The 17420-nt window shown below is 38.4% G+C and overlaps 4 protein-coding genes across 4 annotated transcripts; 2 read left to right on the top strand and 2 right to left on the bottom strand.

Annotated features, from left to right (window-relative positions):
* The first annotated feature begins 38 nt into the window (after positions 1–38).
* Positions 39–1161, top strand: LOC145903772 (transmembrane protein 107-like). Its single transcript, XM_082991910.1, has 4 exons — positions 39–350; positions 432–591; positions 757–853; positions 931–1161. Exons 1-4 carry the CDS (start codon positions 264–266, stop codon positions 995–997), a joined length of 411 nt encoding a protein of 136 aa, XP_082848036.1. The 5' UTR covers positions 39–263; the 3' UTR covers positions 998–1161.
* On the bottom strand, positions 1005–3662 carry LOC145903771 (alpha-enolase-like). The gene is made up of 9 exons (XM_082991909.1): positions 3384–3662; positions 3178–3306; positions 2978–3111; positions 2111–2350; positions 1901–2044; positions 1696–1835; positions 1522–1638; positions 1296–1463; positions 1005–1224 (listed from the first exon to the last, which is right to left on the bottom strand). The coding sequence occupies exons 1-9, from the start codon at positions 3562–3564 to the stop codon at positions 1158–1160; spliced, it is 1320 nt and encodes a 439-aa protein (XP_082848035.1). The 5' UTR covers positions 3565–3662; the 3' UTR covers positions 1005–1157.
* A 2559-nt stretch (positions 3663–6221) lies between these two features.
* On the bottom strand, positions 6222–7344 carry LOC145902754 (zinc finger CCHC domain-containing protein 7-like). The gene has a single exon (XM_082990855.1). The coding sequence runs from the start codon at positions 7201–7203 to the stop codon at positions 6256–6258; it is 948 nt and encodes a 315-aa protein (XP_082846981.1). The 5' UTR covers positions 7204–7344; the 3' UTR covers positions 6222–6255.
* Positions 7345–9400: 2056 nt separating this feature from the next.
* On the top strand, positions 9401–17368 carry LOC145903620 (ankyrin repeat and MYND domain-containing protein 1-like). The gene is made up of 19 exons (XM_082991725.1): positions 9401–9737; positions 9813–10442; positions 10536–10829; positions 10887–11060; positions 11184–11398; positions 11470–11600; positions 11664–11850; positions 11949–12120; positions 12213–12362; positions 13151–13294; positions 13350–13457; positions 13866–13997; positions 14060–14212; positions 14270–14390; positions 14851–15031; positions 15138–15233; positions 15295–15449; positions 15805–16081; positions 16522–17368. The coding sequence occupies exons 1-19, from the start codon at positions 9462–9464 to the stop codon at positions 16694–16696; spliced, it is 3771 nt and encodes a 1256-aa protein (XP_082847851.1). The 5' UTR covers positions 9401–9461; the 3' UTR covers positions 16697–17368.
* The last annotated feature ends 52 nt before the right edge of the window (positions 17369–17420 follow it).

Here is a 17420-nt window from a genome sequence, read left to right as displayed (position 1 = left end):
TTTTCTGACCGAGAAGTATATTTTAAACTATTAACTAGGACTTTTTGTTGTCAACGTAACCTGTGATCGACGAGTAGACTATTTAGTATTAACAAAAATGTTTTCAGTTTTGAAGAGGAAAGCCAAAGTTAGGATGCTGTTAATTCTGCCTTTGCCTTTTCTCTTCAAAGTTATTAACTCCAGTTATTTTGCACCCATGTTTTCAGTTTTGACATCAAAATACCTTTTTTAGTGTTTTTCAATTATATTTATCCTAACTAAGCATGAAGGCTGTTCGGGGCCTAGTACCAGCGCGGTTTTTGGTGATGATGGCACATCTTGTGATAGTAATAACAATATTTATTTCACTGGTAAGTTTGTTTTGATTGTATGTAGGCTAAATATTATTTAAAATGATTTTGTGTTACAAAATTTTTCTGCAATATTTTAAGGATTCCACAGTTACAGCATGTTTACCTGCATCAGGTGATTTTACCTCTGAAAGGACGGGATTGATCATAGCGCTATCATTGACTCTGTTGATGTTTCTCATTGAGCTTCTTGGATTTTTGGTTGGATTTTCGATGTTTAATGCCTCACAATCACTTTTGTGTATCCTTTTCTTAATTGGAGAATAAGTTGTAGACACAACAAATTACATTATGAAATTAAGCAAATTGTAACAAGTTATTATCACAGATTGGCAATATCCATGTTTTTTATTTCTTGCAATGAGAAATATGTAAATGTGAAATTTCTTTGACTTCAGTTGTGTAGCTATTGGTGCTCATGCTGGTGCAAGCGTTTCTTTATCATTTTATCTATTCGACATGTGGAGCTGCAACCTGTATTGGTACATATTTGGGTTTTGCAGGTATGTCAAAATTCTAATGCAGTGAAAATACCCAGTATATGTTTTAATTTTTACATATATGTATGTTTGTGTTCCAGTGTTCTACCAGCACTAACTGAGCTGACAGTAATGTTCGGAGTCTACTGTTTCAAGAAAGGCCTATGATGGCAGCCTTGGGAGTAAAATAACAATTAGCGCAATGGGGTGACTACAAGCTGATTTATATGCAACCTTTATACGAGCTGAACTTCATCACGCAAATTAAATGGCATGCAAACAGAATCAACAAAAACGCAACAAAATTTGATAATTAAGCATGGATATATTAGGCTGATGGATTTCTCCAGTTTTGACCAGCGAACTTAGCATCAGCTCCCAACTCCTCTTCAATTCTGTTAAAGCAAATCTATTTACTTTCATTTTGTTCCAGCGTATGGATTGTGTTTGTCAATAAAAAACTTACCTTAGCAGCTGGTTGTACTTAGACAAACGTTCTGATCGACATGGGGCACCGGTTTTAATTTGGCCAGTGCAAAGACCAACCACCAAGTCAGCAATGAAGCTGTCTTCAGTCTCACCAGACCTATGTGACACCATGACCCCCCAGCCATTTTTCTGGGCCAAATTGCAGCTGAAAAATATCAAATTTATGTCAAACTTTGAAGCAATGGTAAAAAATAAGATCTTACGCATCAATTGCCTCCGTTAGCGAGCCTATTTGGTTTACTTTTAACAGAAGTGCATTGCATGCCTTCTGATCCAATGCTTTTTGAATGCGCTTGGGATTGGTGACTAGCAAATCATCCCTGTTAAAAAAAACAGACTTCTTTTCTATTTCAAAGTGTACAATCAAAAATATCTACCCAACACATTGACAAGTCACAGATGCAGTAAATGCAGAATAACCTTCCCAATCATCCTGGTCAAATGGATCCTCAATTGAAACTATGGGGTAATCATTGATAAATCCGCGGTACACATCACCAAGTTGATCTGGTGTTTTCTAAAGGGACAAATTGTAGATGACTCAAATTTTGAATACAGCACATAACTCAAAATTTGGCATACATATCTCTTAGCATCATTAGGATCACCAGGTGGGCTTTTGAAGTCTAAATCATATTTTGAATGTTCCGCATTCCAAAACTCAGAGGCAGCAGTGTCCATACAGATTTGCACTTTTCCAGTGTACCCAGCTGCCGCAATTGCTTCCTGCAAAAGTGGCAAAATTAGTACAAAATTTTAAAGTAAGCAGCCCAAACACATTTGCTGATATACCTTGATAAGTTCCAAAGCTTCCTTATTGCTCATTATGTTTGGAGCAAAACCACCTTCGTCCCCAACATTTGTAGCATCTTGTCCATATTTTTTCTTGATGACACCCTTCAGATGCTGGTAAGTTTCTGAACCCATCTGCATTGCTTCCTTAAAAGAGCAAGCACCACAGGGGAAGATCATGAACTCTTGCATGGCCAGCTTGTTTCCTGCGTGACTTCCCCCATTTATCACATTGAAGGACTAAGAGTAAAATAAGGTAACCGGTCATATTTTTTTGATTTTAATACATTTGAAACACATATTTATCATGAAAAAAGGCTACTTTTTTATTGACATTCAGATATTTATTACAAAGGCTAAATTTATGCAATTAGGCAACTTGTACAAAACATGATTAATTTACTAGGTTGCATGCGGGATATCATAATATTGCATGGCATTAATTAATGACATACAAAAATTTGCTTCCCTTACAATCTAGAATAAATTATATACAGGTTTTTGAAACAAAGGTGAAACTTTATTCATTTTGCAGCACAAAAAGCATGGTGGTGGTAAACCCCCCTGCAATGGCTTTTAAAACTTTTGTCCTCTGGGGACAAAAGATTATTTTATGCAACCTTTAGCAAGGAGCTGTCAACATGAAATTAAGATTTTCCCCCACAAAACATAACTTGTTAGCGAACTCAAAATTATTTTAGTTAAACCAAACAGGGTTTTGACACCCGTGACCCACCAAGAAGCACTGCCCTACACAAAAGTGAAAGTCGGCCACCATTTGCCCACATTAACAAGTGTGCTCAGTTGCTGGAGCAGTGACTGAGAGTGCTTACAAACAAATTACTTTGAATAAACAGATACACTTACAGGAACTGGAAGGAGAACAGATTTATTTCCTGCAAGATCAGCAAGGTGCTTGTATAACGGTACTCCTTTTTCAGCAGCTGCAGCCTTTGCCACTGCCAGTGAAACACCCAAAATGGCATTGGCTCCCAATGATGCTTGAATGCACAAAACTCTATATTACTTATTGAAGACAAAAGTATGTGCATCAGTTAAAAACTTACATTTGTTTTCTGTTCCATCCAAATCTAACATGATTTTGTCAATTGCACCTTGCTTTGTCAAATCAAGATCTTTGCCAACAAGTGCTGGAGCTATTTTGTTGTTAACATTGTCTATCGCTTTGGACACACCTGTACGGTTATTGCAAATACAATGTTAAATCGTTTATGTTGAAAATTTAAACTTGAGGTAATACAAGGATTTATACCTTTGCCCAAAAAGGCTTTTGGGTCCTTGTCTCTTAACTCCAATGCTTCATATATCCCAGTTGAAGCTCCACTTGGTACTGCAGCTCTGAACAGTCCTTTTGCAGTTACCAAATCAACTTCAACAGTTGGATTACCACGGCTGTCATAGATTTGCCTTGCATGAATCTTGGAGATGGCCATTCTGATCAATTGTCCAGACTTCAGTTTTAAAGCATAAACGATACTACTCAATCACAAAACTACAGCAACAAAATAAACGCTATCAAACTAAGCACGCATGTTGCAACTAATACGTGACTTTCGCCAACAACCGCGTGGGTCCTATTCCTCCTATGTAGCGAAACAGTACGAACTACAACACTGCGCTTAAACTTAATTTATATAGCAGCGCAGTGCCCCTGAACTGTTAACAAAATGTGAGGAAGGTCAACTCATGTCATTCGCCAGACATGTCTGTATTATCAGTTTATAATGCTTACGGTAACCTTGAAGTAACCTTCAATAACAGCGTTGACGTACGTTAAGAAAGTAGAATTTATGCAGCAAAAAAATACGTGCACAAGTTTCTATCATTTTCCTGACGTTATGTTCATCATTTATTTGACCGGAAATATTTACCAGTGTACGTGCCGCGCACACGTCCCTCACCCCAGCACCCGCATTTCTTGTTTGCATAAGGTTTGTCTACATGAGTGCATTTTTTCGTCTTCAGCAGCCCGTGTATTTTTTTTCCAGATCTTTTTTTCCTTCATTCACCTTATTAACCCAATTGATTTATAATACGTGGGGTCATGTGCCTGATGGGGGACCACGCAGCTGTGCCAATTTGTAGCTTATTGGGAACATTCACTTATGCGACCAGATAATTACAGACATGTACACTTGCTATGAATAAACAGTACGTTTCCACAGAAGCCTCGGTTAATTAAGATCTTCGCCTATTATAGATAAAAAGGAGGGATGCGAGGCCAAGGTTTTCTAATGCTTTTAATCAATAAAAAGCTTTTGATAATCCGGGTCTTGGCCAATTCCAGACAAAATTTGCTCTTTTCACATCTCGTAATCCGGATTTTCCTTCTTTAACTGCATGTCCAATATCGTACTATAGAGTAACGATACCATAAGGCATAGTTTGTCTACAGCATATATTGCACTTGTAATACTTGGCGGCTTGGCTGAACTATCCATCATTATTACTGCCCGTATGACGCAACAGTCTATTGTTCTGTTGAAAGCCTATAATTCTTTTTTTTGGTGCGTAAGATGAGAATCTGAAACACACGTGTTGGGTGTTGCAGTGCTTTTCTGGATACAAATGTAGGCCTACGGTTAAAGCAGGAAAACATACCAAAATCTGGATTATGAGATGTAAAAGTGAACTGTTATAGAAGACTTCAATTTAGTTATCCGGATTATTCTAAGCAATTTCTTTATAAAACATTTACAAATCATTGGAACATCCAATTTCGTCCGAATTAGGCGAAGATCTAAATTAACCGAATAGGAAATAACCGAGGTATGTTACATAAAAGGGTAAACTTTTGAAATTCAATGCTGTGAATATAAAGCTTGCTTATGTTCTGTGCAAAAGTCTTGTTAATTGGTGCATAAAGCACAGCAACGGGACCCGTGTGTAAAAATCTGCACTCGGTGTGAAGTCAATTTTATTTCACCCGAATAAGAAACCAGCAACCATTTCTTGCAATAGTGTGTCATAAACTTGTATTTTATGCTATCTGTTTCGGGTTATATTTTTATGCGTTATGCCTTAATTTACAGTAATTATTTGTTAAAAATAAAGCATTACGATAAGCTTTTGAAAGAAAACATACACGGTGTTGGACCCACATGAAATGTGATCCCAACACAAAATTCTGTTACAACATTTGCAAAATATTTCAATAAACCTGATTTTTAAACGTGTTATAATAAATGTAGAAGAGTCAGCTTTTTGACAAGCGTTGTGGAAAAATGTCATTAAATAAGCGGCGAAGTAGCATACACCCCCTCCAATCAAAGGACAGTCAAGTTGGATGCAAGCACTTTGCCGAGTGAAACCACCTCACCGAGTGAAGTATATGCACTGAAAATACGGCACAGATTAACTCACTTCACCAAGGTGAATATTTCCCCCCGCTACTGTTGACTTAAGAAGTTTCAAACCGAATCGTGCGGGAAGATCTCCGTTTTTGCCATAAAGTTTTAGTCTTTTTTAAAAACTTATTCTTACAAATACAAAAAATTCAAAGCACTCTATAGCGTAAAATCTCATTGATTTTAGTGTTTTACATAACATCAATACGCCATGCCCTTCGTGTTCTTGTAGGCGGCCTGAAGGGTCATAACTCGTCTGAATTAACACGTTGCTTGCTTAGCAACGTTTTAATTTGCGCAAGAAGGGTCAAAATTTGCACGTTTTCTGTTTGATTAAAATGTTCCTTGAATAAGCAAACATGCTAAAAAAAAGTTGCCATAAGGCGACCGTGGCCGGCCAAAACGTGAAGTCGAACTAAAATATTTTCGCGAGGTCGAAGTTGACTAATTTCGCGATTCTGCAATCTTGGTTCGTACACATTTTTTTTAATTCCTGGTCCCTAGCATTTAAAGGACCCATATAAAAACATTTGCGGAGGTACTCCCAGTGTAGTTCAAAATCATGTTTGTGTCAAAAATGTTTCATGAAATGATTCTTTGATATTTTGTTCTCATACAGAAACAATAATCCCAGCCATGTCTAAGTCGATATAAAAAAAAATTACAGTGGAAACCTAAAAAATGATAAAACTTGGCTAAAAGATACAAAGGAACCAATTTTTTTTCTCTGTTTAATTGAGGATTGCAATTCTTGAACAATTTGCACACTGAGTAAACTTAAACACATTGCATTTTTGCTTTGCGATGAAAACCATTAAAGCCCCGTCTTTTTAACTTTTTTGTTTTCAAACATTGTTCAGTCTTTTGGTCGACTTTAGGGGATTTGTCATACTTTGAAATTCGACTTGACACTGTATCAAAGTAAGGTTTATATCGTGTTCTGTTACATTGGTTGCCAAAATGACCCTTTTTTGAACAATTAAAACAATATGCATGTTTTGCATGCTTGCCAGGCAAAACTGAGGTAACTAGCTTGCCAGGGCGGACAGTCAGATGGTATTGTCTCCAAACATCTGGACACTTTGATATTTTATGACCAAACTGGCCACATCGTTTACACTCCGCTTTGGCATGTGATTTGGATGAAAGGGATTTAAACTCTTTGCATAACTTAGCAAAGTGACCAAACTGTGCACACAAGTAGCATGGCATCAGCTTCTTTGGCTTGTGGCATGCAACAGCTATATGGCCTGGCAAGTCACAGTTTTTGCATCTTGGTTCTGATTTTGGTGAGTAGTACCTCCTTTTGTCAAGAACATTGGACATTAGGTCATCTTCTGGAGTGTCCCATTCAGTGTTTAATGCATTCTTCCCATTAATATTTAACATAATACCAGAATCATTTGATGATGATTGTTCCTCTAGTGAAGAAACTACAACTTCCCAGTTTTGAGATGAATTGTTTTTAATATTATTATGCTCTTTAAATGTAACTCTTTTTTCTGTTGGTTTTTGGCATTTTGTAAATGGTTCTTCTTTGAGAATAGTTAGCCAATTCAACAAGTTGTTCTTTTGGCTGTTATCATTGTCTTCATTTTCATAACCATGTTTCTTGCATTTTGGCAATTTTGTTTGTACATCAGATTGTCCGGAATTGTAATGTATTTGGCTATACAGTTCAAATTCCACATCACTATCAGAGCAGTCAGACTCAGAAAATTCCATTTTGCAGGTACAAGGAGTTAATTACCTGCTTGGCCAAGCTGGAATGAGTTGCTGTAAAGTAACTGATCAATTTTGTCCTGGATTTGTGGAATTAAATCTCCAACAATAAAAAGATGAGTTTCATCCAAATCTTGCAAAATAAACTTCTTTCCAAAGGCATGCACTTCATCAAGGTGCAACAAATATTGTTTCATGGCAGGATCACATTCTACTAAAACACCTTTTACAACATTAACCATTTTATTTCGGTCCCTAGAATTGGCTACATTACATATAACTGAGGCTTAACATCGTAATTCATTCAGTATGTTAAGGTTTACAGCAGTATTACTAGTATAGTATCCAATCAGAATTACAAGGTGAAGGTATATTTATTCCAAGTCAGTTGTCACAAACCACTTACTTTCAACCGTTTGGAAACCACCAGTTTGCAGTTATAAAGACTCACAGCAAAGAATTTTTAACATGTGTCCTTAAAATAGAATTATAAAACATGCTAAGTAAAAAGTAGATGAAACAAAACGTTTATGAGCTGTTTCCTGTTTCAGAATGAGAACGTTTTACTACGCGTGTCGTTGTTGGACTATTGACAACCATTCGCAGCCAATGTACACATTTTTTCGGTAAATTCACTTATTGTGAGAATACCATGGGCAATTGGTACAAGCTTGGGCGAAAATAGCGGGGAAAGACGCAGGGGAACCAGTCTCGTCCAATATTTTGGTTGATGGGTCATACTATGGTTTGCCCCCCATCCCACCTTAAAAATGCATTGTGGTATCGGCTCATCGTTTGCCTTGCATTTGATTGCACACGTTTCGGAACGTCCGTCCAATCTCTGACCATTTCTGTCGTGGTATGACCGCATAGCTGTCTATAATTTTAACACAGTTAGCCGAATAATGTAATTGTTTGTATGCTTAATTTTGTGACGTTGTGTTGGGTCATTTTTCTCAAACACAATTAGTATGGTAACAGAAAAGAAAAGTTAGTTCAAGTTGTGTTTTTAAAGGCAAAGAGGGCGATAATAAGTATGTTGTTTTATTTTCTTATCTTACCCCTTTTTGTGCTGGGATGTTTGGACCCCGGACGAATATTACTTATTGTGTATTTGCTGTAGCTTTGTTGACAATTAGATAATTACGAAACCAAGAATATTATGAAAAAAAGTTGTTTTTTTATTTCGTGAATATGTCCTCCCCCCTGTGACTTACACGGATCTCCGCCACTACAAGCGCGATAGGTATATCAAAACAATAAGTGATAATAAGTGGTCTGTAGGTATCTTCCATCCGTGAGTCATCGATAGGCTTATCATGGCTCATGGGCGTACACTGTTATGGGACACACCGCTGGGGACGAATATTACAAGAAAAAAGTGAAAATGCCACACGATGTAAAAATATCATGTTAAGACACGATACGAAATCACAACCTAAACAAACTAGGCCCCTATATCCCTGAGGCTCCAAAAGGAGTGAAGGACGATCAACGCCAGTTCGTAAAGACAGATCCCGCCGGTCGCCGACGTGCACAGGCTGTTTCCTTCTGTAGTCATTTTTGACATTTTATCAAATTCTGGTAGTATTTTAGCAATATAACATGGGCGTCCAACTTAATCACCTTTATGGTCTTACCGGTACCCATGCCATTCTATTTCTTTTGTGCAATGTTCATCTTTGTAGGCTACGTATATTTTGCGCAAAATACATGTGAATTTGGTTTGACAACGTTATAGGACTGATGTATCCTGTCGGGTATGGTCGATAAATCAAGTAATTTATTTCTGCGTCGTCAAACTGATAATGCAAGATTGTAAAAGTCCTAACACAGTATTATTGTGTTTACATTATTTATGCAAAATGTTCCCTTATTTCCTCCTAATAGGGACTTCCCCTTGTTTTATTTGTGTTGTCATGTCGACCATTCAACGCCAGTTCCCTGCTTTTGTGCAAATGTATTGTGTGTTTATATGTCATGAAAACTGTTTGTATGTCAAAGCTGCATTTTGTTTAACTAGTACGAGTGACTCTGAGAATACAGTTTGGGATGTGGCCCACATTTCAAAAACCTTTTTGGAAAAATACCAGATAAAACACAATGAATGGAACAAGTTAACTTCGCTTTATTGCAAAGAGATTAGGTTCCAATAAGCCATGTTGATGACGATAATTCTTACGTTTTCTTTTATAGGTTGACGTTTACTGTTGTGGAGCTACACGCCAAACCTGTAACTTAAAAGGGCAGCAGCATCAGCTATGCCCTCTAATTCTCCTGTAGGGTATAGCAACAATGAAGTTGTGTTAAGATTAGACACATCATCTGCACAGTTAGTTAATGAAAACAGAGCCAACCAAGACCTCAAATTTGGAAAATTCAGCTGGCCTTCTGGAGCTGTCTATGAAGGTGAATTCTGCAATGGGTGCCGCAATGGAAAAGGAAGACAAACATGGCAGGATGGTTCCATGTATGAAGGCAGTTTTGTGAAAGACATGCGACATGGAGATGGTGTTCATAAATGGAAAAATGGAGAAGTAAGCAATATATACATATTTGTATGTTTAACTTACGTCTTGGCATTGTTGTTCTTCAATGTTGCAATTTTACAGGTTTACGAGGGAAAGTTTTTTAAAGATCATCGGCATGGTTTGGGAATATACACTTGGCCAGACGGTACAAAATACACAGGAACATTTTACCTTGACAAAAAGGAGGGGTACGGAACATTTTACTTTGCCAATGGGGACAATTTCCAGGGACTCTACAAAGAAGATGAACGTTTTGGCCCGGGTGTTTTGACATACAATAATCTTTCTGAAAAAGGCCAGGATGTTGGCATTTGGCATCGTGAAAAACTTTTCAAACTGTGTATCGAAGCAAGAAATGTGTTTTCTATGAAAAATCATCCAGAGTATGAGTTCTTTCCAGATGAACATCATGCTCGCATTGATCTGTCAGTTGATTCCAATAATCTTCTCCATATTCTAGGGAAGGATGCCAATTCCTATACTTTCTTAAGCAATGAGTTTAAAGCACTTGTAGCGTCAGAGCACACAGCTCTTCCACCAGGAATAGAAAGCTATTCCAAAGACTTTGAGCATTTGCCACAAACAGAAAGCCACAAGCAAGCACTGGATGAAGCATTTTATGGAACAAATTACGACTTGGTAAAGCATGATGAGTCATCATTCTTGGTTGCCACAAACAACACATCTCTTTACATGCAAATTCAGAAACATGTGAGTTAAAATGTTCTATATAAATATATGTCAACTAGAGCACTGTCAATAACGTATATATAGTGTTCTGTCATTTTCATGATTTTACTTCAGATTTATAAACACCGCCACAGTGCTGGAAAAGCATCATTTAATGTTAATGATGTGATTGCTGGTAAGCGGACGTCATTCGGCACTTACTCTGGAGCCATGGAAGAAATGTCAATTGAGATGATACAACAGGCCAGCTTGGGTAACTTCAGGGAAGTTTATTCCATTTTAAAATCTGGCCTAGTGGATCCAAATGTAATGGATTGCAAAGGCAACGGTGCATTACTAGAAGCTGCAATTAACTGCCATCACAAAGTTGTCAACTTGCTGCTGGACTGTGGTGCCAATGTAAATCAGGTACATACATATTACAGTTTGTGTTGAATTGTAGATGTAATAGTCTCTTTGTGATAGGTAAATGACGAAGGTGTATCTGCTCTAAATGCTTGCCATATATTTTACTACCCAATTGACCACTTTAAGTACAATATTGCTGAAAAATATGTGGAAAGGCATAGAAAACAAAAAGAAAAAGAGAAACGCCATGAAAGATCCCCAAGCCCTGCACCTGATGTCTTAAAGATCAAAGTTAGTAGTTTGGTTATAGTGTTTCTCAAATGTTTGTATCTAAAATCTGGAATAACATCTATTGTTCATGCACAGTAATTTGTGCAGTAACTTTTCATAAAATTTATGATTTTACGTTTTTAGTTTCTAGATAGCAGGAGGGCAAGCAGCCCTCATTACGTGCAGAAAAGAGGTTCACTATCTCCTGAAAGATCCACATCTCCAAATAACTCAAAACAAAGGCGCAAAACTATTGCGTCACCAAGGCACGGCATGGCAGACAATCGGGGATTGCTGACCCCCAGTCCAGTAAACATGAATGAAACAGATGCTATCGAAACTTGTAAAAGTGACTTAAAGTAAGCATTTTTGGCAGATTATTGCACATTGTGAACTTATTTGATTTGTTTTTGTTGCTTGGTGTGTTAAGAATTAAAAAGGTGCATCGTGACATCATGTCTGCAAAATCCCAAGGACGAAGCAGTCCTCAAAGAAGTTTCAATCAAGACGGTTTTGATGACCTTGATTCATTAGGTGCTAAAAGTCTCTGTACCTCTGGAGGTATATGTAGTCTTACGCAGAATTCCTATATGATCTTTTTGATGAATTCCTCTCTCTTAATAGCTGGTGAACCAACATTTGAATCAAACGTCAACATGATTGAGTATGACTTACAAGTGACCGATGATCTAATCGAACGTACTGCCACATTGCTCAGCCTCAATCAACGTGCTGTAAGTGGTATTTCCACTCGTGATGGTACAGCTATTCGCCTTGGAACTGCTGCTGCCTTGGCTGTGTGGAAATCAGAGTAAGCATTACATACATGAATCTAGTAAAATCAAGTTGTGGTTTATAACATTAGGAGTATTGTGACAATTAATGACAGAGAAGATAAATTGTTATTAGGCACACACAACTTCAGTCTATTATGTATTTGCTGATGAAACGAGGTGCTGACCCAAACATTGGAGCAGTTCCATTTCCTTGCCTATTTTTTGCTGTCAAAGCAGGAGATGTAGAAGCTGTGAAGGTATTGTTGGAGTATGGAGCTTCGACAAACTGCCGCTTGTCTGACAAGGTATATATAGTATGCAATGCACTTTCTTAAGTTGGCATGGAGTGTTACTGATTACTTGTCATAAAGTAACATACAAATTTGATGTTTGGTAGCTTGGTGGTCTCACTCCATTGCATGTTGCTGCTGGAATAAGATGTTCAGAGGGAGTTCCCATTGTAGAGTTACTTCTGCATGGTAGCGCCAACCCTAACACTGCTGCCCATGATGAAGATGTTCCTCATACTTTCAAAGGGAATAGTTCTGTAAGTTAAAAGGTTCAGGCCACATAGTGCAATTACTTGGGACTGCCAAGTGGTCTTGTTTGCTTACTATCAGCACACAACCACACCCATTTAGCTTTGTTCAATGTGAGCATTTACAAACTTGTGTTGTTATGTGGACAACTGAGTAACATGTCATGATCCCTTAAATTGAATTGCTGTTTTCTTCTGTTTGAAGACAAAAGCTTTACCAATTTTTAATTAAGTGCTACATGACAATATTAATTTGTGTATAAGCTGCAATATTATGACAATATTAATGTCGAGTTTGCTAAAGGCAACAGCTGTGTAGTAGTGCGGCTACATCAAACAACAGCAAATAAATTTTTTTGTTTCCAGCCATTGTGTCTTTATTGAGGGGTAATCATAGAACCTGTGTGTTATTTAATTACAAGCCAAAGTGATGTTGTTGTTGTAACCCGATTTGTTTTGGAAACTTTAAATTTGTGTCCTGGCCACAGAGTATGTTTTGTCCTTTACTTCCTGTGTTTTATCCCGATGTAATGTCAAATAATGAAACCATGACATTAGCTGTCTGGGCATATTCTGGTCACTTACATCAAATATTACACATTTATTACTCATAAAGCGTAGTTTATGTATGTACTATTGCATTGCTGATTGTCATTGGACCAACAAATAATGTCTATTTTTTTAATTATATCTTCGTTATTTTTAGCCCCTTTCTGTAATCTTATCAGGGTTAATTTGCTGGTGGTGTGAAAACTGTAAATTGTTTAATTGTTTAGAATTAATTTTCTTGTTGGCAGGAAAGTGAAGGATCTGAAAAGTGTTTCAACTACTTCAAGTGGATAGAAACAGGTACACAATGGATTACTGATGGTTTAAAGTTTGTGGATGAGTCTGGTAGAACCCCTTTACACATTGCTTGTGACCGAGATGACAATTACAAGGTATCTATCATGTTTAAAACAACAAGACAGCTAGGCAAATGGGGAAATGTTACAGGAAGCCAGGGACATTACTCATCTGCTGTTGGATAATGGAGCTGATCCAGATGTAATTTGGAATGGATATTCTCCACTATCTCTGGCCATTGCATCTGGAAATGATATGGTATACAAACAAAAACATTGTCAATATTACACTTAATTTGCATTTTTGTCACAGAGCAGCTTAACAAAATGCCTATGATTTGGATTTTTTTTTCGGTTATACAAAAATAAATTATTGCATTTGTCTAATGAGGATGCCTGCCAAAATAATTTATACTATTCGGCCCAGAGCAACGCATTGTTGTTTCAAGTAAATGGTGGTATTCTAAAAACACCCTTTTTGCACATTAAGCAGTTTGAGCAAAAACGAAACAATCTTCAGCAACGAAAAAAATATAAAGAAGTAACAGAATAAACGCTGGTGGCAGCATAATTTTTTACCTGTGTCGTTTTCCAATCAATGTCGTGTGCCAGTTCAACACACATGCCCATGTTGTACAATCCTTTTTCAAGTTTGCAAATTTTTTAGTGCATAGATGAGCTGTTGCGATTCGGCGCAGATGGAAGCTTGCCTCTTCCTCGTGGAGTAGGCAGCGCTTTATGTGTGGCTTCAAACCCAAAGCACGAATATAGACGAAGCCCCGAAGGACGACTTCGGGTGGTAAGCTTTAATCGTCACTCAACTTACGCTTAGACTTTGCTGTATCTCTACCTTTTGGCTAGATTGACAAATTGGTTACTGCGGGAGCCAACATCTTGGTGCCTGTGACGTACGGAGCTAAAGAGATCACGGGCACAGTGGTTGATTTTGCACACTGGATGTTTGGTAGAGATTCGAGGATTGCCCATACGCCCTATCACGCTCTTACTATCAAGGTAAATCCCTGGCTTTAGAGGAAGGTTTGCGTTTCAGAGCACATTATTGTTTTGAAGGAAAGAGGGACGTATAACGCTCGCAAACGATTACTGGCTCACCTTGGAGCGCTGCTTCGTTCTGCTGCAGTGATGGTTGAGCGTGAACGGCTTCGAAAAGAAGCTCATTACGGAGTCAAAAGTAAGGGTAAAGATAGGATAAGCACACTTATCTTTCGCTTCTATCCTAAGCCACTGCATGGGACATACTTTTTACACAGGCAGAGATAAACACCGCTGGGCAGAAATAGTTTTGTAAAAGTTTGATAATTATGTAGTGCGAGGTCTCAAGATTTTTTAGAATAATTCCAGACAGAATCAAGTGTGTAAAAAGGTCAAGATGGTTTTGATAATTTTTGTCGATGAGTATTAGGCAGTTAGGTTAAAGTCGAGCCATGCAGCTGCATCACGAAGAAATTATTTTCGTGCAGCAAAGGTGATTCTGTACAAGTTGTGGCAGGATCAGGACAAGTCATCGAAGGTAGAAAAAATTAGAAGAGGCAAGCTCTTGAAGAGAGGTTCCGTCACTCGCATGTAAGCCCTCAGAAGGTTGCAACAAACCCGAAACACAAACCTCTTGTTTAAGTTTTGTTAAATGTTAGGCCAAAGTCCCAGCCGGGATGGTCGCTTTCTCTACACTGGGGCTGGGGCGGAGATGAGAGTGGGAAGCGGGGCGCAAACAACGCAACCAAGTCCAGAAGCACCGGTTCTATCTTGGAACCATCCAACAATAAGCCGCGTAAGCTTTATTAGACCCGGCGACCGTGAAGCAAATGACGAAAGGTAAATACCTTGAAGAGTCCACTTAAAACTGTTAATTTTGCAAAGACTTCGCTACCTAATTTAAAAAAGCTAACGGGGTTATGTTTAAAACGGTTTGCTATCAAAGCGCCAGGGTGAAATCTGAAGTCGACATTGAGCAAGAAGTCAAGGAAACAAAAAAAGGAAGCAAGAAGAGAAACCGAATGCAGTCGGGTCCAGTACGGTGAGAAATACAAGATTTACTTCGTATGAAAAAGCCTCTATTTTAGAATTTTTTTTCTCAGAAAGCCACTTTTTCGGTATTGCTACGACTGTGGTCGCTCGGTGGGCGTTCGCCTCACCTCGTGTTCAAGATGCCACGAGGTGTTTTACTGCAGTCGGGCGTGCAAACTAAAGGCTTGGGAAGAAAGACACAAAGACGAATGTCTCCGCATCAAGGGTAAAGTTTAAGTCTATAATGTAGAAGATTTAAGTCTATATGTAGAACCGATCGGTTTTTGAATGACTGGTATAGACCGGATGATATTAAGCTGAACCTTCGATGAGTATTTTAGGCAAATACCTTTGCCAAATGAGGTTTATATTGTTATTACGCTATACATTTTCGTCAATCATTGTGTGAAAAAAAAATGTATATTTCATGGCCGTCGATACAGCAAACTAAGTATTGCAATGTTTTTCTGATATTTTTGTATTCACAAGGACTGGATTTTCTATCACGTCCTAACAGTGCAGGAAATTCGCTTTGAGATTTCCAAAATACAAAAAACTAATGTCAAACTTCCCGATTTTAGTATATCGCGAGCAAAGTCCCATGCCAACACCGTCCGAGATTGCAGTCCTGTTTGCCGACCATCAGCTGGACGAAACGATCGAGAGAGCCAACCTGAAGACGGAGTCTATTGTCGACGTCATTCTCAATCAGCACTTGACGGTGGCGGAAGAAAATGCGCTCGTCCTGTCCCGTAGACCCATGTTTGGCTCACGAGGTACAACGGGCCGATGGACCTCTTCTCGTTCCAGAGCTGATCTTGCGAGCAGACGAGCCAAAAAGACCGCGTCCAGTGGAAAGTACGTTTGACATATTTTTTTATGTGTGCTATATAGAGTAGTCTTTCTCCAAATGTATTTGTATACCGCTAAAATATGTCGGCAGTGTGTACGTAGGCGACTAGTTAAACTCATTGGCCTTGCGCATCAATGCAGGTACCCCACCCCGCACACCAGTAGACCATATTAACTTTAAATACAGCAATTTCTTCAATGCGCCGTGTCAGTCTCTGGTCTATACCTTGCTCGTGCGAATAAAGTTGTTTAACAGTCATTCTCTTATCAAAACAATGCGCCAGCAAGTACTATAGGTTTAAATACGCCGTTAGTATTCTGGACTTCAAGCTTTCATATACTTGTTTTTTATGAAAGAACTCACATGAATCTTACAGATATTAACCTGAATTGTGGTGTTTGCTACAATTTAGATTTCATTGAGTGAGTTATATTATTATTCCCAGATCCGGACGCAGCGGTGCCGCAAGTCATCAACGCACACACAGCTCGCCGGCGCGCCACCATATGGCCAAAGTTGGAGCAAAAACCAGAAGGAAAGTAGGGAAAGACGTAGAGTTCGGCAGCACGGGATTAACACTCACCGAGCTCGGAATCACAGAAAATTACAGTTTTAACTAAAAGGTTTAAAGGTTTTTTTTTACTTCTCGCTGCTTGTCGACTGCAGATTCTCACCCTTTTGTACATTTGCTACCCGTGCGTTTTAGAAATAAGTAGATATGTGTTTTCACTGTGTCATTGGAAAGTTCAGTTCTGTATCCGTATTGTTTCTTCGATTTTCACTTGTTTTCTGGGCCTTCCCAGTGTCGGGTACACTTTCAAACCGTTACACGCGAGCTACGAAGTTTACCTGGCGTTAAATCACCATTCAACACTGTACGATTTATAGTTGAGGGTATACTCCACATCTACAGCTTTAGTTACATACTTCCCTCAAATGTGCATTCTGTTAACTTTACCTATTACGATGGCCGCTACCTTCTATACAATGAAGTGTTTGTGTACAAATTCCCGTTGGACTAGGGTCGTAAAAGCCCACCAGCCAGCCCAAGATTCTTGAACGAGATTATATAATTTTTAATCCAACACTTTCGGAGTGCCAAATCCAGCTTGTTCCTTATTGCTCGCATGCCAAAATTAAAAGAAATTTTTTAATGCTAAACCCATAATGAATCATATCCACGGTGCATCGTTGCAACCATTTATATTGCTGTATGTATTATGTATATTTATAGTAGGTCCATTAGTATAATCGCACTATACATTTGGGGTAACATACTGTGATTGCCTGTGACCTTTCGCTTACAATAAACTTGTTAGGTACAAAAAGTTCGGATGCTCCCTT

The sequence above is a fragment of the Ascidia mentula genome, chromosome 5, assembly GCF_947561715.1.
Source record: "Ascidia mentula chromosome 5, kaAscMent1.1, whole genome shotgun sequence".
In the NCBI taxonomy this organism is placed as follows: Eukaryota; Metazoa; Chordata; class Ascidiacea; order Phlebobranchia; family Ascidiidae; genus Ascidia; species Ascidia mentula.
This window is presented reverse-complemented; position numbering and strand designations above follow the sequence as displayed.

Bases quoted from the DNA above. Each gene is read 5' to 3' on its own strand.
- LOC145903771 (XM_082991909.1), bottom strand. From the start codon at position 3,564: ATGGCCATCTCCAAGATTCATGCAAGGCAAATCTATGACAGCCGTGGT. The intron at 3,307-3,383 runs GTATAAATCCTT...ATAACCGTACAG, and splicing joins AAAAGCCTTTTTGGGCAAAG to GTGTGTCCAAAGCGATAGAC. The intron at 2,351-2,977 runs GTAAGTGTATCT...TTTTACTCTTAG, and splicing joins CTGTTCTCCTTCCAGTTCCT to TCCTTCAATGTGATAAATGG.
- LOC145903772 (XM_082991910.1), top strand. From the start codon at position 264: ATGAAGGCTGTTCGGGGCCTAGTACCAGCGCGGTTTTTGGTGATGATG. The intron at 351-431 runs GTAAGTTTGTTT...CAATATTTTAAG, and splicing joins TAACAATATTTATTTCACTG to GATTCCACAGTTACAGCATG. The intron at 592-756 runs GTATCCTTTTCT...TCAGTTGTGTAG, and splicing joins TGCCTCACAATCACTTTTGT to CTATTGGTGCTCATGCTGGT.
- LOC145903620 (XM_082991725.1), top strand. From the start codon at position 9,462: ATGCCCTCTAATTCTCCTGTAGGGTATAGCAACAATGAAGTTGTGTTA. The intron at 11,851-11,948 runs GTAAGCATTACA...AATTGTTATTAG, and splicing joins TTGGCTGTGTGGAAATCAGA to GCACACACAACTTCAGTCTA. The intron at 12,121-12,212 runs GTATATATAGTA...GATGTTTGGTAG, and splicing joins ACTGCCGCTTGTCTGACAAG to CTTGGTGGTCTCACTCCATT.
- LOC145902754 (XM_082990855.1), bottom strand. From the start codon at position 7,203: ATGGAATTTTCTGAGTCTGACTGCTCTGATAGTGATGTGGAATTTGAA.